We start from the raw sequence: 26,610 nt of genomic DNA, 5'->3' as shown, positions 1-26,610 counted from the left end.
TTTAGTTTTTAACCCTTCCAAGGACTTGGAGTTGCAGACCATCACACACAGTCATGGTTGGGATGAACGAGGAGTGAAAGCAATACATCGATCCCCTGATTCTGTAAAGATATTGAGCTTGTTCCTTTAAATGCCTGCTTGCTTATCTCTGTCTCTCTGTATTTTTAGAAGTCACTGACTGATCCAGAGGCTAGAAACCTCTCCCGTTCCCAAGGGATCTCAGGTAGCTGGAGCATGGAAGAGAAGGATGTGACTAGCATCTACCCCAATAGTTAGAGCGGTAACCTATCCTTGGTCTCTGGTCTGCTTAGAAACAAAAAACCCCCAAGGACTGCACATAAAAAAGCACCTACAGCTTAAAACACAGGTGCTGTGCATGCCACAGGCTTCTGCTCTGCTTTTCTGTCCTGCAAACAGTTTCCATTTTAACTTCTGTAGCCAGCTGAGCGCAGAGGGCGAGGGTGGAAAGTGTAAAGCCACCAGGATCTCCCTCTAGGAAAAAGGGGGAGGGAAAAAGGTCACTCCTGAACTTGGAGGCACCTGCATTTTATATCAGTTTTAATGCTCCTTAAAGGGAAGGGCTCACGGCAGTTGCAGAGCATAGATCTGGCAAGTGATGTTCTTGGTTTCACAGGCAGATCTGATGACGCGTGGCGGAGCAGGCTTGAGCGCTGGACCTCACCTAGTACTGAGGGCCCGCCTGCGGGGCTGAGAGGCGATGCTCCATTGTCACTGTGAGCTAATCTGAGCTGATCAAATTAATATCACATGTAACTTGGAGTGGGGTGAACTTGCACCTACAGAGAGCATCTGTGGGAATGTGGGTTTAGCTGTCGCACTGGAGTTAAGAGTAGGTTATATCTACTGCTCTGCCACTGATTTCCCTCAGTGGGCAAGTTACTTAGTCATCTGTTTCCCTTCATTACACCAGCAAATCACAATCAGCCCTAATGAAACCAAATGACATTATACTGATGCGAAAGATTAGAATGAGGTCCTTAATCTCTCCTCTCCTCATAATGCAAGGTTGATAGTACTCGGCATTGGTATTGGCTTGTTCATCAGGGTTAGTATTGTTAGGGCATCCTTGAGTTCTTGGAGCATAAATGTTATTTAGTGGGTTCCTTGTAAATAAACAGTTTTGCCTCAGTAGAGAAATTGATAAGATAACCCGAAGGATAAAAGCCTGTCTCTCCTTTCAGTGTCCATTAGAAGAAAACAAAAGCGTTAGTGTGCAGCATAGCTGATGAGTTAAAATACCTTTTACTCAGTTCCTCTGTCCTCAGGGAAGATGATGGATTTTCTTGACACCTTCTTCAATGCCATGTCTGCTCGGAGAATTACTTGGCTCTAAATCCCCTCACCTAAACTGACAATGCATCTGCTAAAATGATTTGGCTTAGTTTCTTTTGACTGGGTGCTCTGTGAATTCTCCCTGGCACAGACCACCAAGTGCTTAGTAAATACAGGTGAAGCAGGGACCTGGGCAGTCTGGAGGAACTCTGTTCCTGCCAGCTTCTTGTTGCTGGACTCAGAAACTGCATGTGAGCCTCTCAGGGTGGGATGTGCTGGCAGGGAAGGCTGGAAGGGCCTCTGCTTTTTGCAGGCACTGATTTGGTATCCTTGGTGCTTAGTCAAGTGTCTTGCTCATTTCCCCCCATCGATTCTTTCAAAGTTAATTTTTCCACCAAGTAACTAACCATATCTAGACAATATGGGTTTGTTGGTGGTTCTCATGATATTTTTCAGCGTTGTTTGGTGTGGAGTGGAAAGAGGAAACAAGAGGAAGCTGGGGGGAGTGCTTTGATCTAGATTACCCTCATGCACTGCCCCCCCCCCCCCCCCCCCCCCAGAAAGCACCTAAACAGCTTTCCAGGCTTGCATTGAAATAAAGCTTTGTGGAGTTTTCTGCTCTTTTTAAAATTGTCCTGGACTTGCCTGAGGGATACACTGAGCAGTGACCAGCTTTGAGGGGGTGGGAGGTTGCAGAGGTGTTGTCTTGAAGCTGGAATGTGGGGTGTCAGGAGCGGTTAGGGAGAAGGCCCTGGAGCTAAGATTTCATTTGGCCTTTCCAGGTGAAAGGGACATGGGCTTCCTGATGCCTTGGGGCTAAATGTGTGTGATCACCATAATTATGCATCAATTTGCATGTATTTGCATAAGTGCCACTATTTGAAAGCCAAACTGCTGTCACCTTTGCCTTGGGAGAGGGGGAGAGGTTGGACTGTGCCTCCTGCAATTCCCATTTGTCTTCCTGACAGGGAGGCCATTTTGCACCCTCCATCCCCTATGCTCTGTTACCCACTGCTTTCCTCTCTAGTTCCTCTCACCCAGCACTCCATCTGGAGTGCCTCCGCTTCCCTTCATCCCTCCTTCTATCTGTTTCTCTCTCCACCTGCCACTATGTCACCTTTTTCTTGTACCAGTTTTCTTCATTCCTGTCTGCCCCAGCCGCACATCCTCCCCGCGCAGGAACGAGCTGCTCGCATACGTCAGTGCAGACGAGTCTCCTGGTTCCTCTGCACAGAAGCAGTTCCCTGGTCTTTGTCAGGCAAGATGAGAAGGGGATACACTTGATCCAAAGCATCTTATTTACGGCTACAGACTGCAGTCTGGGGCAGGGGACAACATCTCCCTATGCATTTGTGCGGCACCTGGCAAACTTTGCCTTAACCGAGGTGTGTAGTGGGAGCTGTAATAATCTTATATTTGTCTTGCCTGCAGAGGATCCCTGGAGCAAGCCTTTGGGGGTGGGCAGGCAGGCAGTGGATCTGCCTGCTGTCTTCTGCTCTGTCCTTTCTTCTGGCAGAGGAACCATTTAGGTGATACGGCTCAATCAATCTCCCTGTAAAAGGTCTCACAATCCTGTCCCTGCAGCCCCCTCCCCTCCATAGCAGACACAGGGACCCTCATCGTTCCCACTGGCACCGAGATGGTTTTGCTCAGTCTAGCTGAGCCCACAAGCTTAAAACTACCTGGGTCCAGCGGGAACACCCCAGGATAGTGCAGGAAATAGCGGTTAGACAAACTTCTGGAAATTGGTCCCTCCATGGTGCTGGAGCATGCTGTAAAAGCTCCCTCTGCCTCCCTCCTGTGGTATCTCTGCATGTCTTTCCCCTTTGCAGCTTTTTTTTTTTCAAGTCCGTGCCTTACTTTTTTGGGACTTGGTGCAAAATTGCGTGGTACTTCAATGATTGATAACCTCCGCACTGACCTTTGCAGCTTGCAAATGGAGCGAGTGCTTGGATGCCCATTATCTGAGCAGCCCAAGAAGCCAAACAGCTCTGGCGAGTCTATTATTGCCGGAAGAAAGCAGCTTGCGTCTGTAGCAAGGGGGAGGATGGCTCATAGTTAATGCTTCTTGTATCAAACTGTGATCTACCCACTAACGGAATGAATTGGAATAGATTGCTCATTTCATTAGTGGTGAAGGCAAGTGAGTGGGCTGTATCCGTACGAGACGCATATTTTATTCAGGCTGCCAGAAGAATACTGGTGATTAATTGCCATTGATTTCTGACATCTGTGTTCCTACTGGGGGCAATTTTGAAGGCCTGGAAGATGCTTTTACACAGCCTTCAACCTTTCGGTGCCCTCAAGAAGTGGAAAGAACAAGGGAAAAATTCTGAAGGCGGGAGAGGAAAGCCTTCAGTAATGCAAGACATGCTGGGCAAGAATGGCCTGGCACAGGTGGGTTTCAGGAAGGGTGGCAGCTGTCAGTCTTGGTGTTAGGAAAGAACATGCTGCATTGTGTGTTGGTTTTTGGTTTTTTTAAAAGGTAGTAACTGTGGGTACATGAGATGTCTGTTTCCTGTTTTGGCTATTTTAAGCAATCTACTTCACTCTCAAAGGACTCGATAGATAATTAAATAGAGTGGTGTCAGGGGATCAGCGGCCTTATGGAATCAATCTGCCCTTCTCTCTGGCACTTGCTTCTTCTAATAACATTTCTAGGCAATTGGTGACTGTTTCCCTGCTAAATGTTTTGGCACTGATCCCCAGATTCAACTAAATTATTTCCTTAAGCTTGTCTTCTAGCAGGTGTGCTTGCACACTGTGGTGCCAGTGTTAAACCTTTCATACCACAGTCTTCAAATGCATTATAGATGGGGCAAAGCCAGTTTTTATCTGAGTCTGGAGCAAAACACAGCAGCACTGAACAACGTGTAGCAAGTCCCTGAAATGGCTTCAGAAAGGAAATGGAGATGCAGTCTGCACTGTCTGATTCTGCAGAGGGGATTAAGGAGGTGGAATTATTTTATTTAATGGTCCACTGCAAATGGGTTAGGTTCAGTATGCCAGTCAAATAACACGCTTTCCCAAAGAGCTTGCAGGACGAATTATGCTGTTGCTTTTGTGGTGGTATCTCTGCAGTCATTGGACACAAGACAACTTGCATGTCTGTGAGGAGGAAGTTCTCCCTTGTAGTATTCCCATCCAGAGCCTATCCTTTCTCTCCATGGGCCCCATGCTTTTTATGTTAGATGAAAACTCTGGCCTGAAAAACTTTTCCTTTTGTCCCAGGGAGTTGGGTTGACCTGCTTCATGGGAAGTGTACTGTTTGTGTGGGCAGGTGCTGGCCCTCTCGCTTGCTGTTCTTGCTTTATAAGTAGGGCTGACAGCAAAATCGAGGTCAGTGGACTTGTGCCAGCTCGCTGGCACTGTGGCACCTCCCTGGGAGTGGGGAAGGGCAAAGTGCTAAATGTTCGAGCAGTAGCTAGGCTGCTGGGCACAGGGAGCAGCAGCCTGAAGGCTTACAAGGGAGGAGGGTACAGTGGTGGAAACCTGTCATAAACCCCCCCTCCACCAAGGGCCCAATGCAGCTGGCCAAAATCCCGTGCTCACATGGGTGTTGGGACCCTCTGCAAACACATTCCAGGAGGCCAGGGTGGATGCACAGTGTGGGATAATCCAAGGTGATAGGGTTGGAAAGTAATTCCTGCTGATTGCTTGATGTTCAGGGAGATCAGCTGAAAAACAGGTGCTGCCCTCTGCCGTGCTGTCCCTGCTGGCCAAAATGCCTGTGCGATGGCAGGGAAAGATGTGCTGAAGAAGCTGCCTGTGTGGTCCCTGGTCTGTCAGGAATTAGCACCTCTGATCCCCAGATTGTCAGTTAGCCCCTTCTCACCAGCCCTGAGAAATTAAATGAAAATGAAACAGAGGAGAGAATAATCCTGCTTGCTGGGACAGCTGGTAATGATGAGGATTCTTAGGGCTGGATCTGCCCTTGGATACTGGTCTCAATCTGCCCATCCAGGACTGGCTCCACCCATGTCCTGGGGCTCCCAGCTGGCTTAGCAGAGCCTGCACCAGCTACCCCTCATGGGAGAGGGAAGTGAAGCCCATGGCAATGGTTCTGGCAGTGCAGAGCTCCAGCCAGAGTATCTGGGCTCTGTCACTCAGCACAAAGTCTGCCTAGGCTGCTGGCTGCTCCCAGGGGATGCCAGAACTCTTCTCCACAGCGTGTCCCTGGAGAACAAGGCTCTCTGCTCTTGCTGAGGAGTGGGCTAAGGTGAGCGGCAGTGGCTGTTGTGCTCTCTGATGCCCTGACATTGGCCGCCTCCTCTCCCTGTGATGAGCAGCTTTGGTGCCACCTCCTTGGCTTGAAAACCTTCCATCCTGCCCCAGCTGCTGAGTCGCCTGTTTGCAATGCGGTTGCCATCGTCCCCTAGCACTGGTGTGTCCCCAAGGTCTTGCAGAGACACCCGTTGCCTCTCCAGCTCAGCCCATTAGCCTTTGCTCTTGCCTCCTTGGATGGCTACTAATGATTTCCATTTTTGCAGCACCTCTACATCCAAAGCACTTTCTTTTATTAGAGGCAAGACTTCCACCTCCATTCTCATTCTGAAGTTGTTTCCTTGGGTATTCTAGCACCCAGCTACAGCTGCATACTGAATTGGAGAGGAGCGGTGCTGAATGAAGCACTCTGCAGCCCTCTGGCTTACCCAGGCCTAGCCTTGCTTCGATTGTAAAGCAGGTGGTGAGATCCTGGCCCAGTGGTAGTGCAGCAGTAGGCTGCACCTCATTACGTTAGTAGCAGGCATAAATGGCCCCATTAAATCTACTCTGTATCCCAGGGCTGTAGCAATAAAAATTGTCAGGACCAAGATGGTATTAAGAAATTTATGGCAAGTGCTCCACTATGGTGGTTGCCTGGATTCCTCTCAGGAGCCAGTGTTGGGGCTAGAGCATCCTTTAGAGGGAGGCTTCTCCCAAAGCACTTCATAATGACCTGAAGAACAGCTGGCAGGAGAGAGTCATTATCGTGTGCTGCTAACTTTCCAAAGGTGCTGGATAATCATGCTCAGTGGATGAGAAAATTATCTGCAAACTTCTTTGGGATGTCAAATCAACCTTGTTTCCTCCAGACTTTGAAAGCTGCCGAGGGCCTGATGGAAATGTATATTGGCAGAACTGAAGGGATGAAATGGGGTGGAGCAGGGGAGGAGCAGCTGAGGGCACCTGTGTCTTATGTGTCCCAGGCTTGGTGAGAAAGCCTTGCTGGGTCTGTCTTCTGTGCCTGGGAGGAAAATCCAGATGAAGCAGCTTGGAGGGGACTCGCTGTTGGGGTTGCCTCAGTATTCTTTCCAAAAGCAGGTGATTTGTCAGCCTCAATACAGGGAAACTGAAGCACTGAAAAATGGGAAGCTACTTACTGTGGCAGGAGTCAGTGGCGGGATCTGTAACGGCTGGAGGTTTTTTGGCTCCCGCTCTAAAGGCTACACCCTGCCAAAGCACAGGGATGGTAAATAGAAAAAAAGCCAGTGGAGGCTGTTGGCTCTGCTGGCATGGCAGCTGTGCTGGGGATCCCAATGGCTGACTTGTAGGCTTCTGGGAGCTAGGTGGAGACGGGTTAAGCCCCACAGGTCAGTGTGGGGTTGATTTTGTATGTCATGTCATATGGGAACAGGCCTCGATGGAACAGGTGAGTCAAAGGCTGTGCAATGCAGAGATGGTCCCTTTCCATGGGCTGCTGACCCAGCGTGTCCCCACAAGACCACTGCACCACTTCCAGGGAACGGCCTTCTCCAACCAGATCCTGTTCCAGAGGTCTCTTCTATACCACTGGGACCATCATTTTTCCTCTCTTTCCCCAAGGGGTAACAGACTTCATCTCCCCAGATGCCAGGAGGGGCACTCGTACAAACCAGAAGATGAACAGATGCACCAGCCTTGATAAAGCCAGAAAAAAAACCCAGAGGGGCAAGTGCAGCATTTCTTCCTGTGCAGGGAAATGGATAGTAGCTCTGCTCACTTGGAGCTCACCAAAGCAGCTGATAGTGATTTCTGTCTCCATTTGGATGTGTGATGGAAGCTTCTCCCATTTGGCTCACCTGATGCCTCATCACTTTGCAGCTCTGCATGCCAAGTGCTTTGTTAAAGTCTAGTTCAGTGTGTGGATGTACGAAGGTTTTATAGGTCTGTGCCAGATCTTGCTCCCGTGCCTGCTGTGCTTCATTATGGAGCGCGTGCGGTGCTGTTATCCAAGGGAAAACACCGCTTCCCTTCTCATCTCCTCTCATAGCCATGACAGCTTTAGTTTAAATAGCTGGTGGCTGCCTAGTGAACAAAAAGCTTCCTGGAAGCTCGCATGTTTGAACAAAACTGACTTTGGTCACTGCGTTGGGGAAGTGGTTTGTGCTGACCATCCTGTGATTTTTGGCAAGACTGTGGCGGCCAGAGGGAGGACACGGGGGGTGCTGAGCAAGCTTTGTGCTCCTCAACCTCCAGCTCTCGTGCTAGGCCTCTTCCTCAGACAGGAGCTGTACTTTGACTTACTGGAGTAGATGTGCTTCTAGTGGAGGTTAAAAGCAGGGATTCCTCAGGCTATTTGTGCTCATGGTTGAAGAAGGATTTACCCCCTGAGCTGATACAAACCTAGGCTTATCCTAAAATTAATAAAAATAAAGAATCTATTCAAATTGATACAAGGTCACAAGTCAAAAATCTATTCTTATAAATAGACTTAGATTACGAATAGATTCAGCTTACAAATGGGCTTCACTGGCTGAATTTCAGACCTGTGCTTAAGCATGTTCTAGGCAGAGGTTTAAATGCTTGCTCATTTAAGCACATGCCTGAAGGCGATGTTGAATCAGGGCTGTAGGAGATTGTCTTCTAGGAAAAAAAAAAATCAGCTGTTTAACTGTAACTCTCTTAAATGGTCCCATAGTGTTGCTGTGTCCTGTTAAACAACTACTGCTTTTCACCTATGTGTGTGTGTGTCTCAGTGGCGCCTGTAATGGTGTGTTACACATCTGTGTACAGTATATACATCTGCATGCCAGTATATACACGCAAGTTCTGTGTGGTTTGGGGATGCCCAATATCTTATAGCTCTTCTGCCAGCTTGTAGTTGGGCGAAGGGTTTGCTCATGTCATGGCCCTTCGTTGTGTCATGGGTTATAAAGCCGAGGAAGAGTGAGTTTAACTGGAGAGGATGTCGGCTGTACGGAAGCTGCATGTGATGGCAGGGGCCATCTGCTGCAGGCTGTGAATCAGGTGGGGCAGGGTGGGAGCAGACGGGGGCTGAGGTGTAGCCTGACTTGTAAAAGGCAGCACTGGAACGCAGGTCGGAGTTGCAGTGGGAGGCATGGAGACTCAGCCACACGAAGGAGTGGTGTCACCGAGTAGATGTGACACCATGCCGAGAAAGAGGGGCTCTCGCCAACTTTGTCAGGGGTTTGTGGGGTCACCTTGGACAAGGTGTTTCCTGCCTTGCTTCTCCCCTTTCTGCTTGCTCTTTCTCACTTGTGTTTCTTGAGGCAAGTACCATCCCTTTGAGTGTGTTTGGCACCTAGCGCAAGGGCAGGTAACTGGAATCCGCAGCTACTGAGGTCGATATCAGTGGCTCACCATCGTTGAGCTGCATGGGTGGTCCCACTCTGCCTCACAGCAGTAAGGTGGGTCCTTTGTGGGTGTCGCTGTCCTCCCCCACCTGTGATCACCCCAAAGGTCTCCAAAAGATGCAGGTCACCTGCCAGTGCAGGTGGCTAGGAGGCCAGCAGAGCTGTGTCCTGAAGGGCTCCTAAGTGTAGGGAAGGCCTCTGATGGGGTACCATTACAGTCCTGCACTAGCTCTTCAACAGGCATTAGCAGTGGGGATGAGTTGGAGGAGAAACGCTGTGCTGGGCAGGAAACTGCTTCGCTCACAGAGTACTTGAGAGGCCTCAGAAAAAGTGTAAAGGACTACACAGTGTCACCAGCCTGCCTGCTGCAGCTCTGCCTTCTGCTGGGAGAGACTGTCACCAGCAACGTCCTGATGGGCACTGCCAGCTTCTGTTCACTCCCTCCTCTTGTGTCTCCTCTTGTACTGAGGCTGCTGGGGAGCCCTGGCCAGCCTGCTGCCTCGAGCCAGACGGCTGCTCTCCTCGCCTCCCAGCTCTCTGCTGTCACCTTCATGCATAAAACATCTCCCTGTTGACTGAGATCCCATCTCCTGGTGGCCTTGTCAAGCGAGCCGCAGGGGGACATAAAAAGTCCCTTGTAAATCTCTGGCCTCTCATCCCTGGAAACTTTACTGTGCCTCCAGAGACCAGCTCTGCTGCTGTTCCTGCTCTTTCAGGGGATGACATTTAGCTGAGGCAGGACAGGAGCAGCCAGTGCTCTGCCTGCTGCCAGCCTTCAGCAACCACCACTGCTCTGTCCTCAGGGCAGGCTGTGAACGCTCCCTGGTGCCCAGCGCGGAACCAGGGGCCCTGCCTGCGCGTGGTCACTTCTTCTGCGCCTGGTGTCTCTCCTGCATGGTAGAAACCCCAGAGGGTTATCTTTGGTCCCCCCTCCCCTGCCAGGACGTATGCTCTGAGGAAGGGAGGAAGCAGGGTCCCTGTGTCAGTCCTGAAGAGACCTGCATGGGAACGGGGTGGCAGTGAACGTGGAGAGAAAGGGGAGAGAGCAGCTCGTGGAGGGCCCTGTGTGTGCTCCTGACCTGGCCTCAGCTCTGAGTTTTTTCTTTGCTCCTTCCTTAAATTACAGTGACATTCAGCAGCTGGCTTTGAGGCATTGTATGAACATATACAGGTGAGGAATGCCCCGGATCAGTGCAAACGGAGAGCCTGCCCTTTCATTTAGAGGGGAAAAAGGGTGGGAGTGCAAGCATCAGTTAGGATCACGTGGCATTTCTATGGCAGAGGGAGGACTGTTACAGTCCTGTACACTTGGACAAATCGCTGGTTATCCTCATCATTTGCCTGTGCTTGATGAGAAGTTACAGCCTCATTCAGAGATGAGACTTTGCTCATGGGACTGTCAGTGCTGTTTGCTGTCTCGGTACCTAGGTAAGTAAATGACTTTATGCAGGCTTAAAAGAGGTTTTCACAGAGATGGCTCTAGTTTGAATGAATGGAGAATGTTTCTGTGGAGGGCTGTACCCCATCTAATAGGGGTCACTCTGCACTGGTAGTTCTAGGGTAGGTGAGAAGCCTCCCTGCCACCCCCAACTCGTTGCCGTGGAGTTCAGATCATCCTGAGCCTGTCTGCGTGGCAGCTTATGAAGGCGCTTTGGGTCGGGAAGCTGAAGTGTGCCCTGAAGCGTGGGTGGGCCCCTGCGCCACGGTGCCCGTTTGAGAGTGGTACCCTGGAGTGGGCAGCGGGCTCAGAAATAGCTCCATCGTCCCAGTGAGACTTGGGCTGATGCCAGCAAGACTGGAGTGTGGTGAGCACCTCTGCCTGTCTGCCAGCCGGGCTGGGCTCCACGTGCTCGCAGGGAGAGAAGAGATGGCCGGCCTGCAATGTGTTTGAGGGACCAGCAGAGCTAAGGGGACAGGGGCTGGAGTTAGTGAGCACCCCAGGATGTTAAGTGCTGTGCAGTTGTTCTGATAGGTCTGTTAGTTTCGCAATCCTTGTTTAAGCTCTCCAGGCATATGATGACCTTGGGAGCATGTGACAAATTTGCAGCCAAATTGCTGTATGTGATGGACATGCTGAACTGGGAATTGGCGAGCTGGATTCTCTCTGGCTCTGGCAGGGAGGGACAGGAGTGTTGCCAGGTCAGAGCTGGGATCCAGCCAGCCCAGTATTACTGATGATATTACTCTTTACCAAAGAGCTGCCGGTGTTAGTTCTTCCCGGTCACGAGCTTTGCTCGTCAGCTTCTCTGCTCAGTGGGGAGAGGAGACCTTGCAGGAGCAGCTCATCAAAAGGACGTATATATGGGGAAAAAAAAAACCAAACCCAAAGCACCTCCTTTCTGAGAGCAGATCCAGAGCGTTGATGTTCCTGAGGTCTCAGAAGGGATCAGCATTACAGCTGTCCCCAAGGAGAACTCCTATATGTTAATTTAAGTTTAGTATAAAGCCTATGTCAGCTTCTCACAGTGGAAGCTGGAGGAGCAGAGGAGCAACTGCAAATCACCTTATCTGGGTCCCAAGGTCATCTCTGTGCATGCTGTTTTAAATATATCTAATAATTATTGTACTCATTAATTGACTGCTTGTGCTGAGGAAGGCAGCTGGTAATGAAATGGCAACAGAGACTGAATTTCTGGGAGCGTTGTCAGTGTCCCCTGAAGGCATCAGGAGCTTTTCCAATGGCAGAGTTTGGGGCCGAGCTGTGGGGACCAGCAGTGCTGCTCTCCTCCAGCATTGATCCCTGTCCTGCTCTGACTCCTCTCCAGAGCTGCAGAAACTGCTCAGTCTCAGGTTCAGCCCATACTGGAGTTCCTCCTGGCGTGTCACTACCCACCTTACCTCCCATACTCTGCTTCACTCTGCTCTTTCCCTGGATGATGAGGAGAGCATATTTTTCTCTGTCAGCAGCAGCAGCTTTGCCTTAACACTGTTGCAGTTCAGGAGAGAATAGAGAAATCCCAGCTTTTTCACTAGCTTTTTATGTAGCTCAGTCATTCAGTTGGTGGTTGCAGAGTAGCTTGAGATCTTTCAACCTCAAGGAAGAGCAAAGCCATGTCACCCTAGAGTCCTAAGACAGATTGTCCTTCCCCCTCTGTAGGCATTAACTCCCTCCTCTCCTTGGCTTGTCTTCCAGGTACTGAAAGGCTGCAAGAAGCTGAACCTGTCTGTACATTCGGTGGGACGCATCCCAGGGGGCTATGTCACCAACCACATCTACACCTGGGTGGACCCACAGGGCCGGAGCGTGTCCCCGCCGATGGGCCTGCCACACCACCAGAACAGCTCCCTCCGCAAGGACAGCGAAAAGAGGAGCCACCTCCAGCTCCTGCAAGAGGGAGATGAGAAGAAGGTGAGCAAAGGCGATCAGCCACAGCCCTGGGGGCCTGTCTGCGGTTACCTGTTACCATGTAGGTGCCAACCCTCTTCGTTCCCCTTACACTTTCAATTTGTGTGATTCTGGGCTCCATTGGGGTAGCCTGTCTCTCCTTTGGGATACACTGGATCCTGGTTTTCTCCCTTGGTCTGTAGCTTTCCCTCTGTCTCCCCTGAGGAGTCCTGTAGTTCAGGGTGGATTGGCTTTGTTCCCATTTGACACAAGTGGAACCTGAGCTGGAGAGAAGGCGTTGTCCAGATACAGACTTGTCTGGCAGTGAGGGTCCTGCCAGGAACAGCGGTCAAACCAGAAGTTGCTTTTAAGGCTTTTCCCGACCAGGTGGTGGTTTTGGCTGGAGGCCTGCTGCTAACGTGGTCATTGAGAGGCTGACATAGATGTTATGTTCAGGAGGGCTCATGGATTTGGAGGGCTAGATCTCAGAGTGCATTACTGCCCTTCTTCCTGCGTTTCAGATCTTTCCTCAGGTGTTTCTGTGAGGCTTTCTTGGGTCTCTTGGCAGTTTTGTCTAAGGGAAAAAAAAAAAAATCTCTTCCAAAAATGCTATAAAATAAAACGGATTATTTTCCTTTTCCATTTGGGGAGGGGCGGGCTGAGCCACGAAGGGCCTGAGCAGTGCCTGTATAAAAAGGCACTTGCCCTGGCAAGTGAAAAAGGAGGAGGGAAGGGAATGGCTTTCGTAATGGTACCCGGGGGAGCTGGTGGTGTCTGGCCAGTGCTGGCCACTCCAGCAGGGCCTGGATCTCAGGCCTTTGACAGAAAGGAAAGCATATCAGCACACCTAATTCCCGGTGGTCTTCTCTTACTGTGGTGAGCCTGCCCTCCTTTGAAATAGGCCTTATTATAAGTGAAGCCAGCAGAGGATACGTTCAAGCTGCAATATCTGATCTTGTGGATTTCGTGTTTCTTCGCCCTCATGCTTCCCATGCCCGAACAGACCTAGAGACTTGTAGATGCAGAGGAACAGTGCTCAGATGCCCTTGCAGTCAGGCATAGGCTGGAGGGGCAGACTCTGCTCACTCTGGTGGTGGTGATGGATAGGGAACCTGTTCGTTCTGTACAAGCAGGACATGGTGTTGCCCCACCGGCATTTGTGGGATATCAAAGTACTGTCATATGAGTGAGCAGGGCACTTGCTTCCCAAAGGCACAGAGTTGCTTGGAGCCTCGACGTATTTCTGTCCTGTTATCCTGAGATCATTCTGGCTGTCCCCAGCACTTTGATTGTATGCCCAAAATGTCCTCAGCTCCACCTGGAAAGGCTGTGGAGGGATCTGTAAGCTGGAGCCTCCCATCTCAGCCAGAGGGGGGAAAAAAATGTAATACAGGATGAGGCAGTTTCTGATGAAATATTCATGTGGGCCACAAGGGAGAAGGGCCCATTATTTTTACTTCAAGAAGAGAAAAGCAGCCGCTGCTGGCTTGCTGGTGTCCCCCACCCCCTACCACTCAGTGTCACCTTGATACAGCAGGCAGTGACTCTTTGAAGCTGTAGGTAGGAGGTGTTTCTCTGCACATCGTTCCTTTAGTCCTTGCTGTATATTGACATGAAATGCTTAGAAGCCTGCAGCTGTATGCATCCTCATGTGGCCCCAGACAGCCCCTTCCCATCGGTCCCTAGGGAGATGTGATTACAGGTGCCCTAGCTGTCTCTGGACAGCTCGGCTGCTGCATGGGCCGGTCATCAGACCAAAGCACCCTCCTCTGTGCTGCTCCTGGTCCTGAGCTCGTCAGGGCTGGCTCCCAGGGGGTGCACAGGAAAATGAATCCAACTGAACTTTGCAAGTTAAAAGAGCTTTAAGTACCATACCTTAATCTGCTTTGGAAGGGAATGAAGCCAAGTTGAATGAAGGCCACATTAAACTTGGAAGAGAATCTGTGCGGGGCTTGGCTGCTGTTGGATACACTCACTCCCAAGGTGTGAGGGGGGGCCCAGCTCCAAGTCGCCCACTGTGGCACCATTCGAGCTGAGCCAGGCTGCAGGACCTTAGCTCACAGAAGTGGCTGCCCTTCTTCTGAGCTGTGCTTCTCTGGTGCCATTGCTGTGATGCCTCTTTGCGGCAGCGCTGCACTTGCAGAGCACTGGGAAAATCTGCCAGCCTTGGGTGGGATGCCCGGTCTTCATGGTGCTACCAGCTCGTGGCTTGCTGGTTTCAGGACCTTTTGCCCAGGCGTGAGGAGTGGTGAAGAGCCTCGCACTCTACCTGGCTCTTCCAAAATCTAAGCTTGTTCTTCCATTCCTTGGTGCTGCTTCACACAGTCAGACAGCCCTTTGACTTCTTGTAGTGGAGAATTGTGCTTTGACCCCAGGGCAGGGGAGTGAAGGCCCTTCTATTAACCTGGTAAGAGTCAATGACAGTTGCAGGAAATATTTGAAGCTCGCAGAAATGGGTGTGCAAAGATCTGATGCAGAGGGCAGTGCTGGCATCATGAGAACACGTGGCATTCAGCCGCCTCCTGGCACTGCTCCTCCATGGCACGTCAGCAGTGACATCGGTCACTCTGCTGTTCTCATCCTGCCCCTCTGTGCCGCGCTGGCAGTGTACCGCGTTTCTAACAGGAGCTATCAACTGCGTGTTGTTTCAGTCCTGGGATCCCCACGCAGCCTGGTGATGGCCCTTGGCTCCCTCGGCTACTCCAGACTTGACTTCTTGCGTCAGACTCCAGTGTGCCTCCTGCTCTGCTGTAGCACAGCTCTCGGCGCTGCCTGGAGGCCTTCTCCTTGCTCTGTTAATGGGCCTCCGTCCTTGCTGACCATAAGCATGATGCACCTTTCTCCCTAGCCTGCTGGCTTGGTGGTTCAGAAGTGCTTTCAGTGGTAGCTGTTAGCACTGGTGGGACCCGAGGTTGCTCAGAACAGCGCCTTGACCCCTCCTCTCCTTGCACTGCCTTGGGCCTGCCTCTAAGCCCAGCTCCTCCTCAGAGCCCTGCTCATTGGTGTCGCTGTGCAAGGCTTGGTGTGCATATTGCTATAACCTCCACTCCTGAATTCCCATCTGTAAGACCCGCAAAAGAAAATAACTGGATGCTACAATTTTTAAATGACCAAGACTGCCCAGACACTTCTGTATCCAGAGGTGCCAGCTGACGGTGAAAGCAAGCCCCACCGTGATCAAAGACTGGCTGGCAGTGAGGAGAGCTGGACCTGGCCGGTGGAATTGAGAGGGGTTATTTGGTGTGACTGCCTGTGTCATTTGTCTGCACATATGCTTCAGGGCATGATTTAGCTGAGTTGCTTTGTCCTGACTTACTCTGCACCATCGAGAGTTGAAAATGTGTCCCAGAACATGGGAACAGTCTGCCTCTAGTTTTTTCTCTTTTTATTTGTATGTGTAGAGAGATATATATTTAACTGTTGAAAGGGAGGTTATTCTGTTCACAAATATCATGCAAATAAATGCAACATATGCCTGGTTAATTCAGTCCAGTCAACTGGAATTGACAGGTACCCCCGAGGGCTATTTGATTTCTGGATGGTTTTATATTCTGAGAGAAAGGCTGGGTATTAGTTGGTTATTTCCGCCCCTTTCCCCGCCCCCCCCTCCATTTCTAATCAATCTGAATGTCCTGGAATACGTATGCAAAAGCTTTCAAACAGGCCCCGTTTGGGAAAGTACAGCAGAGATCAGACTTCAGCCCTACAGCAGGAGGCTGAAGCGATGTAAACCAGCAAGTTTGTTAATGCATTGCTACAGTTCAGTACGCTTGCAGTGCTGCTGTGGTTAAGGTGGTATTTCCAGCTTTTGCAAGGTTAAATTCAAGGTTGGTGGAGGCATCCTACATTCATCAGGCAATAGAGATATCCCCGTCTGGCTACTTTTTCCTCCAGCGCATCTGTTCTGTATGCCTGAAAGGATGGGTTTGTAGCATAGTTTAACAAGTTTGCTTATCTGTAGGCAGAAGCATTCATTATCAAAAGGCTTGAAATGGAAACCGCTGCTGTTGGCGTGTGTGTGATAGTGTAACCGATCTGTCTGGCGGAGGGGGGATCTGGCGCATGGCTGCGTACCTTCCCGGAGCGGGCACCCGGACGGTGGGATGGCGATGTGGAGCAGATGGGCTGGTGTGCAGCCAGGGTAGTTGGGCTTTCGGCTGACAGGTCAGTCTGACCTCCTTGGGTAGCTTTGCTGCAGTGCGGATTCAGCGCAGGAGGCAGCCAGTATTATTGGCCCAGGGCTGGCACATTCCTTGCCCTTGGCTTTCCATTATATTTTTGTGTGGACACTGGGATTCCTTTGCTGTCAGCTGCAGAAGAAGCCATTATGGGGCTTTGGGAAGTTAGTGGTGGACTGTCAGCTCTCCGCTGGCTTTGCTTTCACCATCCTGTTCCCATCAGTGGTTCTGGGCCAAAATCCAGCTTGCATCAAGCTTGGGTCAGAGGCTATTATGTGTGGATGAGGAGGAGGTGAATGCTAAGATCTGGGCCAATTATTCAGTGTAGACCTGACCTAATGCGAATGATATCTCATGAGAAGGCACAAGAAGGGGTGTGAGAATTAAAGGGAATAGAGGGATGAAGGAGGTGCTGGCATGTATGCAGCTGTGGTGGTGCAAGATATTGCAAATCTGTACACTTTCCATGTCTATGTTGTCTGTGGCAGGTTGAAGAGATGGCCGTATCTCCCAAGTTTTGCCTTTATTAGTTTCCTGCAGTAAGGGCAACCTTCCCTGTAGTCGTAATCAGTGGATCCAGTGTTTCATCAGAGCCCTGTGCCCATCTTCCCCATAGCTGAAGTAGCCAGAGATGGTGGTCAGTAATAAGCATGAAACGAAGGGCTTGCACTAGTGCAAAGCTCTGGTGAAACACTGTTGGAGCTGTTTGTCTCCAGGACAGATGCAGCAGCAGGTCACAGTCCCCCAGCACCATCCTAACAGAGGCTGTAGCCTGCTTGCTGGAAAGATGGGACCTGCTTCCAGTGGTCACCTTGTGCTTCAGAGCAGTTTGATTTTTATGATCTGTCCAGGCTTAAGTCCTCTGGATTTTTCACAACAGCAAGGACCACTTGTGCTGTGAATTGTCATTGATGTACTTCTGGGATCAACAGCTTATTTCATTAAAAGCACTTTGGAAACCATCAGCCAGCAGAAACTCGTAGGTGCTGCTGAGCTGGGAAGAAGATGAACTGTGCAAAATGCTCTGCAAGTGTCGGACTGCTAATTCTCTGAGAAACGCCATTTCATCAGCTAAATCGTTGCTCTAATGTGCTTATTGCCAGGGGAGCTGCTTATTCTTTTAAGCTTTTGGTGCAGCAGAAGAAAGAAAACAGACGTAAAGAAGAGAGTGTGAACGTCTCCTTGCCTTCAGGCAGTTCTGTATCCAAAAGTAGCTGTAATTATTATAAAAAAACAAAGAAAAAAATATCTGTGATAACATTGCATGGCTTGAATGTTTGAGACGCTAATGGTGACTACTTGAGCATGAAGGATAAGAGATGCAGGAGAGATAAGGAAGGATTTCTTTCTATTAAATTGTAATGACGTTTTCAGTGTGAACTGATACAGCTCCCTGCGTCTGTCACTGTTTGCTTGCTCTGACCTTGCTGGGGTTTGCTTTGGTTTACAGCTAGAAGCATATCCAGGCTACTCGGGAGTATGTGGTTAGTTCCCTGTGGTGACTGGAGTGTGTGACATGAGCCACTGGTCCCCCAGTTCCCTGGGGATTAAAGGTATCCTTCTGCCTTGGGCAGGCTGTAGCACTGTCCCAGCAGACTTACCCCAAAATCTCCCTTGGGTCAGACCTCAGCTTACCTCACCCCACGCTGGTGGGCAGCAGTGCCACCTCTTCGTTATTTCAGGCACTTCAAGCAGAAAAAGCACCCAAAAGTGCTAATTGTGCTGCCTGAGTCGAGCACTGCCCAGTGGGGAGGCAGCCATTTGAATCAACAGCAGCGTGGCCAAGAGCTGGGCAGCACTGCTGGGCTGAGACTTGGGATCAGGCCCCGTGGCAGAGGCCTTGGTTTAGAGACTGTCCTGCGCTGCTTCTGTTGTTGCCTGCCTGTTCCTCTGCTTTAAGTGTCACCTCTCAGCCGTGGGAGATGCTCACAGCCCTGGCACACACCTCCTACAAGAACCTGTTTGCAAATCAGTGCCCCACGCGTGCCTGTTGTGTAGCCAGAGGCAGCACTGTAGCTGCGCTAATATTAAACGCACTTGGAGGTAGCTGCCAGTGCAGCTGTGGCAGCAAAGTCCCCGGCATGGCCTTACAAAGCCTGGCCTGGAAGGGGGGGTTGATGTTGAGGCAGCTCTGATGGATCCGGCACCCCTATCAGCTGCGACTCTGCTGCTCTCAGTACCTCAGTTAATGGGTTGTGAGCTGGCTCTGTGTTCCTGTGAGCTGTGCTCGCACGTTTGCAGGATGTCTAGATGTAAGCCAGTGGGGTTTCCTGGGTAAGCAGGAGGAGGATGAGCCCTGCGAGCCTCCTTAAGTGTTGTTTTTGTTGTGTGGTAGCAGTAATGGCATGGAAATGGCTGTCGGCATGGGTGAAACCTTCTCAGCCACTCACGCAGCTGTCTGCTGAATCGTACCGATGCAGAGTAATTCTTGTCTGAAAGTGCTTCTTCTAATGGTAAAATTGAATCTGTCAACAGGTAATTTCATAAACCCGGAGAAAAGAAATCCCATGCAAGAATCAACTCGGAGCAAATGTCTTACTGATGATGGCATTTTTTTCCTTAATTTCCTGCTACAGGAGGTGGCAGATGTTTCAGCATTGAAACTAAAATTGTGACCTTGATCTTCCAAATGCTTCTGTGTTGTACACGCAGGAGTAGCCTGGGGCTGGACACAGCCTTGGTATGGCGTAGGGGAGGAGGTGGGGATGTGCGGTGTCTGTGCTACCATGAGCCTGGGAATACCTGGCCCTTCTCAGTAACGTGCGGGGGGGTTACCTTGCCTGGGTGTCCTCAGTTTCCCCTCACAGAATAGCTGCCCTTCTGCACAGCCTTGCTTGCTGCCTCTGTTTTAGGATGGTGTTAGGATAGCTGTGCATTTAGCAGCTTGGAGTGATCCCAGCTCTCCCTGATACTAGCCCCTGAGGTATGTTACAGCTTCTCACTCTGAGCTTCAGCCTGGCAGCATAACGGGGAGAGTTGAGGAGGGAGAAAACATAAAGTGGAAATGTAACCAAAATGCTCTCTTCTGGGACAAGACTTGCACAGAAGTGTTAATCATACGTGTATAAACCTCCTTGCCTGAGTGGAAAAGCCCAAGCAGAAGGGCTTGGTCCAGGAAACGCTGTGTGTGTTGGGGGCCTGTTCCCAGTGGGGCCCAGGATCAGCACTTTCCATCGCGGCGGGATCAAGTCACAGTGGTGGCAACCACTGGAAACAACAGCCTGGTCACAGGGGATGTGTTTAGCTCCCTCCTTGGACAGCACAGCTTGGCTTATGCTTCACTGTCATCCCGCAGTCTCCTTCCCACCCCGCAGCTGTGTCTGGAGCATGGGTTTATGGTGTGCGAGAAGTGCCCTCAGCAGGATGGCAGTGGGTGCGAACAGTGCTGTGCCTGGGGCAGCCAGCATGGTGGTGCCGACCCCACCTAACACCATCTCTGTGGTGTGCCCTGTCACTGGAGACAGCCTCTCGGAGGCAGGAGGCCCTTGGGAAATAGTGTGCAAAATAGTCTCCCCTCTTATCCCTAAGCCCTTAACATGGAGTGACTCAGCCTTTGCTTCATCCTGGCAAGCAGCTTATCTCGGTTTGGCTCCTGAACGCTTTCTCTCCGCTCCTCCTTCCTGCTTCCCTCCTCGCTCCCCAGTCTGATCAAACTGAGCCCCCTGCCTGTGAGCGCTCGCTTTATTTCTCAACTATTCCCTAAATCTGCCGTTTGTCAATAAGCCAAATGCTCAGAGAGTGGTTATTTCTCTGGCCCCTGCTGCTGCCACGCTTTTCCCGGCAGCCTGAGTTTTATTGTGATTTCCGCAGGGTTTATTCGGAGAGGCGTAGGTATCAGTTGATTAAGAAATGCAATTAAGCCCTCAACAATCCAACTCTCTGGGATTGCCAGCAGCGACATATTTTTTAAGTAGCTCTTAGGTTTTTTCACGCAGCTTGGGTTTGTGGGAAGGTCTTTCGTACCTTTATTGCTCGAGGCTGTATTCATTGCTTTCTGCTTCTTGAAGACTAGCTTTGCCTGGTACGTGTGTAAACAAACCAGCTCTCACAGCAGCACATCAGGTTTATAGGGAGAGGGAGTATCTCTTACTGGATCTGATGATAAGGGGGTGGGGAGAGCAGCTTCTCAGCTTACCAGCCCAACCGGATAGTGTTAAAGGGAAATGTAAATGTCTGGATACGGAGCTATCCCTCGTGTTGCTAACTCCAGTGAAGTGCTGGCACATATATTTGTTGTTTAGGGACCGGTAGAGAGGGAGTGTTGCCATTACCAGTCTATTTTGACCCTGATCTCTGATTGCATGCGCTTTCTTGCATTTCTGCTACTCGTAGTTTTCCCAAAGTTGGGGAATTTTTGAAAGATATGGCCATGGTGTGGTGAAGAAGTTACAGTAGAAGGGAAACCCTGAGTGTCATTAGACAAATGGGGAGAAAATAGAAGGACTTTGGAAAAGTTTAATATTTTTCTGGTTTTAATAAAACCCAGTCAAATGTTCTATGAAGTGATCATTCTATGTCCAGAGCGATGTTTTCATGCAAAGAGAAAGTTAAACTGCCCTTGATTTTGACAGGCAAATGCTCTGTTGGGTGGGTACAGTGCCCACTCTCCTCTCCAGCCTGAAGCGTGAAGGTCTCTTTATGGTTCCTTTATAATGCTTCAATCCTAGAATTGTTTCTGGCGCTTCATGCACTTCAAAGCAGGGGAGGGACTAACCCAGGGTATGTCAGTTTTGTGCAGCCCTAGACGAGGATGCTGACACAGGTAGTTAATGTCTTACAGTTCTCGCTCTCCAACTTTCCACGGTACAGCTGTTTCTGGAGTGCGGGGAGCAGAGGGCAGCGGCACCGTGCTGAGAGCCTGCCCGCGTTGGTAGCGTGTTCATGGGATCACTCCAGCTTTAGCTCGCAGATCCATAAAACACAGGCAGCTGATGAAGCATTAATGAGGTTGCCAGCCAGCTGTGATACTGGTATAGAAAAGTAGGAGCTGTTTTGGCATCCATTTCTTAAAGTACAAAATTTCGCAGTGTGTTGTCCTTAGGTAGATTTAGGTCCTGCTGCTGACTTCTGTCTTGCTGCTGCACCTACCACCAAGATAGAAAATGGGTTTTCAATACCAGCCTATCTAAGGCTGGGCTGAATTCCCTGTGTGATACTGTGTCCTCTAGAAAGGCAGGTTAATTAGTGGCTTGAAGCTGGAAATTACTTTTTCATCCAGGTAAATGTGCAAGCTTTTGATTTGACTGCGATGAAGAGTTTTAAATATAAAAGCCATTCACAAACAGTCTTTTTCTGGTTGTTTCTATCAGTGTGAAACGCGTTTTGGCTTTTCTCATTTGTTTTTATTCCTGCTGTCTGCTTTTCTCCAGAAATGACTTAAAACTTGGGACAAAAGCAAAAAAACCCTGGAATAATTCATTTAGAAAATGTCGTGCAGCGAGTGAACAAAGGCCATTTTAAATTGAGAGTCCTCAAGGGAGCTAAACACAGGCTTGCTTATTCACTCTAAATTCTCACCTGAACTTTCATATATCATCAGGCCCTCTGAGTAGGAGAGGTTGGAAGAAGGCAGATGGGAAGCTGGCTAATAGCTTTGGCGTACCTTGCAAAATCAGCCCTGCGACCAGCATTTGGTGGGGAAAACAGCTGTCCAGGTGCTGCGTGGTACTTCAGCCTGTCAGAGGTTTGTGGAAAATACTAAACATCTGTTGCAGTATGTGCTGGCTGTTCTGGGCAGGAGAGATGGAAAATCTGTCGTAGCATTATTAATTAGAGATAATAAGGCACACGGCTGTGCGGAGGAGTCCTGAGTGCCTTCTGTGCCTTGGACAGGCGGAGTGCCTGGGTGCGGTGTCCTGCGAAGCTGCCATCTGCACAGACCAGCGACTGCTGCAGGGGCGATGGCCGGGCTGGTGGAGGTGTGTGAGGAGCAGCCTGGGCTGTGTCGGGGCCTTTCCCCACTGCAGCCTGTGCCTCTGTGTTGCTTGTCTTGTTGCTTGTTCTCTGTACCCTCTCCCGAGGGGAGAGAGTGCCTGGAGTGGCCCGTCGCAACCACTGGTACATAAAAGAAGGGCAGAGAAATGGAGCTGGGCTGTTTCCCGGTCTGGATGGATGTGGGTAATTGCGGTGTAATCACATGGTTGCAGAGGGCATGGGCAGGCAGAGGGGAAACGCGCAGCCAGTGCTGACTGGCACCGCTCCGTCAGTGGTGCTTTGGGGATTTCTCTCAGCTGAGTATCTAGCCCAGAGATGCACCTGTAAACGGAGAGCACTGAAAGCTGCTGCAGATCAACTTTTCCTCCGGTTTATGATCGTAATCCTCCCATGCCACATGCACTGCCCTTCACGTAGCTGAACCCTCTCAGTCCTCCAGAGCTGGCATTTCCTTCTCATATTCCCCACTGCCTCCTCTGTCCCACAGGAGCTGCCCTGTCCGGCCAAGGGACGCAGTGGGGGTACAGCTATCCTGTGTTCCAGCTGGCCATGTATCCTACCTCTCCCTTTGCCTGCACGTTTTCCTCCTCGTGTTTCTGAGGATTGCAGGACAGGAACAGAAGGGCCCCGTTGGTGCTGCTTTGTCACCCTGTGTCCTGTGACACCTGGGGCTGGTGTCAGGGGAGGTGCTGTGGACCTGAGCAGCCTGGCCTTCAGCCAAAGAGCTTAACAGCAGCTCTGTCTGGACCATGAGGGTGTTCGCCATAAACTGGAGTGAAACCTGTAGCTTGCTTTATTAGTCGATGTTTTTAGTTGCTAATACTGGAGGCTGGGTTTCTGTAGGACAGACAGGAGGAGAAGGGCAGTATCCAGCAGACCTCTGGCAGTCCCTTGTCTGGCTGACACCTTAGCTGGACTCCAGCCTGCACAATGGTCTCTCAGGCCTTGCCTAAGCTGTGTCTCCTTTCCTGAGGCCCAGACCCCTCCTGAAATAACATTACTTGCTCCACTTGAGGCATTAACCTCCTTCCATGCTGGTGCTTTACTTCTGGGTTTGTCACCTGGGTCCTGGATGTCATTCCATCATCTTTCTCTCTTCTTCCAAGTTTTCCTTTGGCAGAGCCAGACTTCCACACCTTCTCAACATGATCTGCCCTCTCACTCCACTTGAGCCTCTAAATTATTGAAAACCAGGAAAAAACCAAAACAAATCCAAATCATGGATGTTGTGTGTTCTCCACACTTCACTGGAAAATGCCCCCCTTGGTAGAATCGCCCTGTCCCGCCCCGTGCCTGTGGTTAGCTGTGCTGGTCTCTGGGGGTGCACGGGGCATTGCCCACCCTGCAGGCCATGTACCTCCAAAGCATCCTTTGAGCCACAGCCAGCCCTGACTGTTTGCCCAGGCACCAGGGATGGACAAGCCTAGAGAGCCACAGGAGCAGCTAAACCTGCTCTCCTCCCTCCTCTGCATTGCTACAGGAGCCAGCCGCAGCAGGGAGGGGATATCGCTGGTTTAGAGCTCCAGCTGGGCTTGCAGTTGTCTGGAGGCATCTGCAGAAGGGGCTCTGTCCCAGGGTGCGTGCTGCTCACTAGGGAACCGGTGGGGAGCTGGTGGCAGCAGGAGGGACGTGGCTGCTGTCAGAAGCACGGAGCTGACACTGCTTTTGTGCAGTGCTCAGACACCACATAAATGACTGTTCCTGTTCCTCTGCAGGTGAATCTGGTCCTGAATGAAGGGAAGTCCCTGGGCCTCATGATCCGAGGAGGGGCCGAATATTCCCTGGGCATCTACATCACCGGTGTAGATAAAGGCTCTGAAGCAGAGAGCACTGGCTTAAAGGTAAGAGTAACCCCAGAGCAGGCTGGGCTGGGAGGTAGAGCTTCACACGCTGTGGCTGCAGGGTCATGTAGGCATGTAACTGCTGCTGTTCCTGCCCCCGGCCAAGCAGGGCTCTCAGTGGAGGGGTGAACGTTGCATTTCTGGGGATGGCTTTTCAGGGCAGGTTCTTTGGACGTTTTGGATACTAAGCCTAGAGGGAGCAAGGTGGTTGTGCAGAGAGAAATGCAGCCTTACAACTTCTGGAGTAGGTTGTACTTGCCTTCTGCCTTAGTGGACCCGCACACCTGATTTCTCCCCTTTGAGATAGCCTGGGGATGTTTTTGGTGTAGATATCTTAGAGTGCAGCCCAGACCTGGCAGGTGAAGAAAGTCACTCTCACCTCCCTGAGCTGGCAGGGAAGAGTTTTCTATTAAAGATCCTGGTCCCGTGCCCTCTTCTTGCATCTCACACCCAAACCCATTATGTTTGGAGCTAGTGTTTTGCACAGGGTGCTCTTAGCCTGCCTGCAGGGAATGTGTTCAGCTGCCGCGATGGGAGGAGGCCAGGCTTGCTGCAGCGGGAGCAGGTGCGTGCTTGTTTCCTCCTGCAGCATTGGCATTCACGAGGATCATGTCTTAACAAGCAGAAACAGCAGGATCACCCTTGGGGATAGAGCAGAGCTGATCTATCAGCAGCCTAACTTGGTGTTAGGCTACCTCAGGCTCCCGCCATAGTCAGACAGGTTCCTAAAGGACTCTCTGTGGTTTGGCTGGGCCCTTCTGAGGTTGCACTGGTCCAGAGTTGGCTACAGTTTTGCTGCAGACCTCTTGTAAAGCGAGATCCTACACCTCTTTCATCTCACCACGTACACATGCACACACATCACCTCCGAGCTCCTCCAGCCTTCCTGCTGTACCAGGTCTCAGAACAGGATGGGACATCCTGGGACCTCAGCAGTTCCTGGAAGGGGCATTTGGAGTTAAAATTTTATATGTTCTAGGCTGTTCACCAGTAAAATAAGTTGTAAAGGGAGCCATTGGACTTCGGCCGTATCTCTGTGCTGCTCATGAATGGGGCATGTTTGAAACTCAAACTCCTCAGGCTGTAGCATTTTACTTCATCACTCAAGGTTTCTTTTCTGGGGTGTTTTTTCTCTCTAAGTGACCCAACTCCCTGCAATCACATCGTGCCCTTCTTGCTTCCTCCAGTGCAATCCCATGGGCTCTGAGAGACAGTTCTTTCCCCGCTCCTTGTGTTAGTCAAGACTCGATGAATGTTAAACTCCCTAACGTTCTCTCAATCACCTGAAATGGTGCTGGACTGCTGAGGATCGAGGGGTAATCCACTCTGATCCCCTCTCTGTGAGGTGATACATTTCTCCCTTGATCAGCCTTGGGGAGTTTAGGGCTAAGCCTTCAGCTTTGCTCCAATGGCCCCATAAAGTCACTTAAATCTGTCAAGGCTGGTAGCGTGAAGTGAGTGGACAGTCTGGTGGAGAGGACTGTGATTTGGGCTGGGACAGATCCCGTCCTGTCTCTCGCGTTGCTTTGGCACAAAACCCTGGGCCCATGTAGCTGGGCACTGAGGTCACTAGGATTCCCTTTATAGACAAAGGAGAAAAGAGGAGACGTTTGCAGGGGTAATGCAACCACTCCTGAACTTAGTTGTCTGCTGCAGGCTCCTGTTTCTCTCTGCCGACTCTTTTTGACACAGAACGAAAATGCCGAACTTGGAGGTTTGGATCAATCAGAGCCTTAATCTCTCTCTTAGTCCCTAGCAGGGAAACAGGGTTTTGGACCCTGCCATATGAGAGGGTCACTTGGGCGCTAGGGATGAGGAGCTGTGGGAGCATCCTAGGGAGATGGCTGAGTGTTTCTTAGGGCAGCAAGAAGTGAAAGCTGCTGCTGGAAACTCCCTGCAGATCATCCTTCTCTCCCAAGAGTGTACGTTACTCCTCTGGGCTGGCCACCTCGCAGCCACTCTGCCTGCACACCCGACCAGGGTACACAGCCATCTCCCAGGGATGTCAACGCGTGCTTGTTCATTAGCACAAGGTTGTGGTGAGGGGCAGCAGGGGCAGTGCTCTGGGACATGAGGATTTCAAGACAGAGATGATAAGGGGCACAGGACAATTTGTTTCTTCCTAAAAGAGCTGGAAAGAGAGGGACTGGCTCGAGCTGCCCCGGGCGTCACACGGGTGACTTCGCTGAGTCAGAGGACCCGCCATCTGAAGCAAGCCTGTTTGTCCCCAGCGCCTGCTGACCCTGTGCCAGAGTGTCAGACTCCATCTCATAAACACCAGAAGCCTGGAAGATTAAAGGCAGGAAAAGAAAAAGAAGTTGCAGTGTTTTCCTAAGGTTCTTTCTGTTTGTTTCATGTTTAGTGGTTCCATACTGCTCCAAATGCCTCTCTTCGCTGCACGGGGAAAATTGCTGCTTTTCTCGGTTCAGTCCACCTGCCGGTGAGCTCCGCACAGCCAATGTCGCACTGCAAACTCGCACACG

General features: G+C 50.7%; 1 protein-coding gene across 1 annotated transcript in view; it reads left to right on the top strand.

The window, feature by feature from the left end:
• WHRN (whirlin) overlaps window positions 1-26,610 on the top strand; it is a 55,304-nt gene that overhangs the window by 5,549 nt on the left and 23,145 nt on the right. The window contains 2 exon segments of the mRNA XM_050907873.1: window positions 11,983-12,198; window positions 24,002-24,127. Coding sequence (XP_050763830.1) covers window positions 11,983-12,198; window positions 24,002-24,127 — 342 coding nt within the window.

The sequence above is a fragment of the Gymnogyps californianus genome, chromosome 18, assembly GCF_018139145.2.
Source record: "Gymnogyps californianus isolate 813 chromosome 18, ASM1813914v2, whole genome shotgun sequence".
NCBI lineage: Eukaryota > Metazoa > Chordata > Aves > Accipitriformes > Cathartidae > Gymnogyps > Gymnogyps californianus.
This window is presented reverse-complemented; position numbering and strand designations above follow the sequence as displayed.